We start from the raw sequence: 3,215 nt of genomic DNA, 5'->3' as shown, positions 1-3,215 counted from the left end.
CAGAAACATGTCTAAATTAGATGTGGAAGTGGCCAGTGGGCTCCGCTATAATGTCCAGTGCAGAGTATCAGCACAACGTATTATGGAATCATGGTGGATCAAGCTGCGCAGGTAGCCGACTTTTTTTAAAGTGATTTGTTTGACATCACACAACACCTATGATATGCGAAACTGAGCCTGCGCAGACCGTGGAAAACAATGGTAAAGGCAAATATTCTTATACCTAAACCTAATTGTTATCTGTGGTAAAGGGGATAAGTTGGTTACATGCCACAGTACCCCGTCTAAAATTAGCATATCCCAGGCATCTTATCCGGGTTTCTCATAACTGGGATAAAAACTTTTTCGGGTTATTGTAAACGGGATGTGATGTTTATATGACAACTCAAAAATCGAATACTTCAGTACCCGAATAATAACGGGACATTGGTCTGCATGTAAAGGTGTTCAGTGACTTCTCTAACGCCAAACCGCAGGCTGGTCTGGTTGGTCTATTACAAAAGCGTTCCTGGTAGTCTCGCGATGTTGCGCGTATGGGTTTAGAAATTGTTACTATCTTGAACACAACCCTGCTTACGACCGGAAGTGATGTAAAACTAATGAGTCACATTTTGTTCCGAAAACAGCGGTCTCCAGGTCAGAGAGTTTGTTTTTGAAGTATTTCTTGATATTTTGGTCAATTTTCACAAAATACTTGACGATACTCATGTTTATCTATGACGCATATCAGTAAAGCAAGGATTTAATCTGTCCGCTAATCTACAAAATATCTGCCACTATAACTAGCTAGCTAAGGTTAGCTATTTCGATGATTGGTTAGCTAATTTAGCTAGCAAATGTAATGTAAAAAGGACCTGCGTCTTCCGTTTGTAATCAAGCTAGTGCAGAAGGCTATGGCGTGCACTTTGGAAAAGGTTCTTGGCGATGCTCGCACGCTGCTTGAGAGGCTCAAAGAGCACGACACGGCGGCAGAAGGACTGATCGAGCAGTCTGGAGCGCTCAGCCAGAAGGTTCAGGGCATGAGAGAGGTGGGGAATGCCCTTCCAGACAAGGTACATTTGGTTGCTATCTTTCGAGCTTGCTGAATACGTATCTAGTATTTTTTTTTAATGGCATATAGATGAGAGCCTTGGATTTATCTGTTCACTGTTCCCCTAGTACACGGAGGAAAGTTCTGAGATACAGGAGTTGTCAAAGTACAAGCCTCACGTCCTGTTAACGCAAGAGAATACCCAAATAAAGGAACTACAGCAAGAAAACCGAGGCAAGACACAATTCACATGTTTTATTCACTGTAATATTTTATTCTACCCCACTTTGTCTCAGTCAAATGTCATTCGGTGTCAAATGTTTGCAGCACGAGAAAAACAATATAATCTGTTAATATATTACACCAATGTATGTGCCATATATTTGAGGCACAGATGTTTGGTAATGTGTTAAATCTCCACAGAACTGTGGTTGTCTTTGGAGGAGCACCAGTATGCGCTAGAATTGATCATGGGTAGATACCGCAAGCAAATGCTACAGCTTATGATGGAAAAGAAGGAGCTGGACACAAAGCCTGTTCTTAGCCTTCATGAGGACCATGCCAAGGTACACACCCTTTCTGTCTACTCAGAATGAATGTAATAACATTTGATATTGACTCACATTTATGATAAATAGAATTAGCTATGTGTCATGTTTTATTTGTTTGAATTTGCATTATCATGAAGGAAGTGCAAAGCCAACTGGAGCGGATATGCGAGATGGGTCAGGTGATGAGAAGAGCTGTTCAGGTGGATGACCAGCACTACTGCTCTGTGCGAGAGAGGCTTGCCCAACTAGAGGTAAAAAATGGTTAAATCAAGCAAATTACTATTTTTATTATCGATGACTGGGTCAGGGTAAATAAGGGTAAATAAAAATACTATTTATCAACCCATGGCCAATATTCTCATGCATTTAGATTGAAAACAAGGAGCTGCGAGATCTACTGACCATTAGTAAGAGTTCTGTGAGGCCACAGAAGGAAGACTCCAGCCAATCAGCGACAGAGGAAGAAGCCGAACCGGGGACCAATCAGTGATGGAATCGATAGAGAAGATCTCAGTTGCATACTCCTCGCATCCTCTCCTCGTCTCCTTCTCAAAACCTTTTGGATGAGAAAGCCAGAGGTCCCGCCCCTCTGACATTCTCCTCCAGTGGGTTTTGAGGAGAGAGGACAGTAGGAGTATGCAATCGAGAACTTCCCATAGAGAGGAGTTTGGATTGTTCATGGAGAAGAACAGTTCCCTGGGGCCACAAGACAGGGTTGATTACATTTTCACCACCGGTCACCCCTTCCCTTTAAGACAAAGTCCATGTTTTGTGTTGTTAGTTACCATTTAATATATATTTCCAAAGGTGCTCCTGCTGCCCAATGAAGCACTGTAAAGGCACAGAGAAGAGAGAATACTGTTTTTGTCGGGAAAGATTAGCTCCTGTACAACAGTTTTAGTATAGAGGGTGAACTTTTGCATTGGCCAAAGATAATCACATTTGCTTTTTATGGCATGGTCTCTAGCTTTTCATTTTGAGTCATTTGTTCAAATGTACTTGCAACATTGTAGAAATAATCATGTGGTCAATTCATGGGAAACCAAATGCCAACTCTCCCCCACATGGTTTAGCAAATGTTATGCTGTCAAACTGCAAGTCTTGATGTTTATTCCCCTGGGCCTGATATGACATCTTGTCTCCAAATGTTTCAAATCAAATTGCGTTTTTCACATGGGCTTACTTATGGGCCCTTAACCAACAATGCAGAGTTTTTAAAACAGTAAGAAATTCAGTCAATCAATTTTCAGTCTGACTTGCTTGTAGCAGATTAACAGTTTGTATCTGTATGTAATTATCTGCTACATTAGAACTATTAGAAATATTTTGTTAATGTCTGTAATTCATGTGTAAAAATATATATTTTTCATGTCTGGTATAATACTTACATAATGAGTCAGTGTGTGATGTTCTTGACATTAGCGTTTGACCATAACTTAGATTTGAGGATCTTTTTTTAAATTTTATTTTTAACAATCCAACAGCTTGACGGACTGTTGTCAAATTGTATATGACATTGTCATCTCAGGAAACTTTCTTGTCATTATTGCAAAAGTGAGCTGTAATTTCTTCAATGCTTTGATGAGTGAATTTATTAATTTGATGTGTCAAATAAATATTAATCAAATGCCTAA

The 3,215-nt window shown here is 40.0% G+C and overlaps 1 protein-coding gene across 2 annotated transcripts; it reads left to right on the top strand.

Annotated features, from left to right (window-relative positions):
* Window positions 1-547: 547 nt before the first annotated feature.
* sike1 (suppressor of IKBKE 1) lies at window positions 548-3,215 on the top strand. 2 transcript variants are annotated; one of them, XM_064922817.1, is made up of 6 exons: window positions 548-636; window positions 879-1,052; window positions 1,159-1,264; window positions 1,454-1,596; window positions 1,719-1,832; window positions 1,952-3,215. In XM_064922817.1, the coding sequence occupies exons 2-6, from the start codon at window positions 894-896 to the stop codon at window positions 2,069-2,071; spliced, it is 642 nt and encodes a 213-aa protein (XP_064778889.1). In that variant the 5' UTR covers window positions 548-636; window positions 879-893; the 3' UTR covers window positions 2,072-3,215. The 2 variants fall into 2 exon arrangements, with proteins under 2 accessions (XP_064778889.1, XP_064778888.1); XM_064922816.1 differs by having other exon boundaries at window positions 578-1,052.

This window comes from Oncorhynchus masou, chromosome 18 (assembly GCF_036934945.1).
Source record: "Oncorhynchus masou masou isolate Uvic2021 chromosome 18, UVic_Omas_1.1, whole genome shotgun sequence".
Lineage (NCBI taxonomy): Eukaryota > Metazoa > Chordata > Actinopteri > Salmoniformes > Salmonidae > Oncorhynchus > Oncorhynchus masou.
The sequence above is the reverse complement of the archived record's forward strand: the minus strand, read 5'-3'. Positions and strand labels throughout refer to the sequence as shown.

Bases quoted from the DNA above. Each gene is read 5' to 3' on its own strand.
- sike1 (XM_064922817.1), top strand. From the start codon at position 894: ATGGCGTGCACTTTGGAAAAGGTTCTTGGCGATGCTCGCACGCTGCTT. The intron at 1,053-1,158 runs GTACATTTGGTT...CTGTTCCCCTAG, and splicing joins GGAATGCCCTTCCAGACAAG to TACACGGAGGAAAGTTCTGA. The intron at 1,833-1,951 runs GTAAAAAATGGT...TCATGCATTTAG, and splicing joins AGAGGCTTGCCCAACTAGAG to ATTGAAAACAAGGAGCTGCG.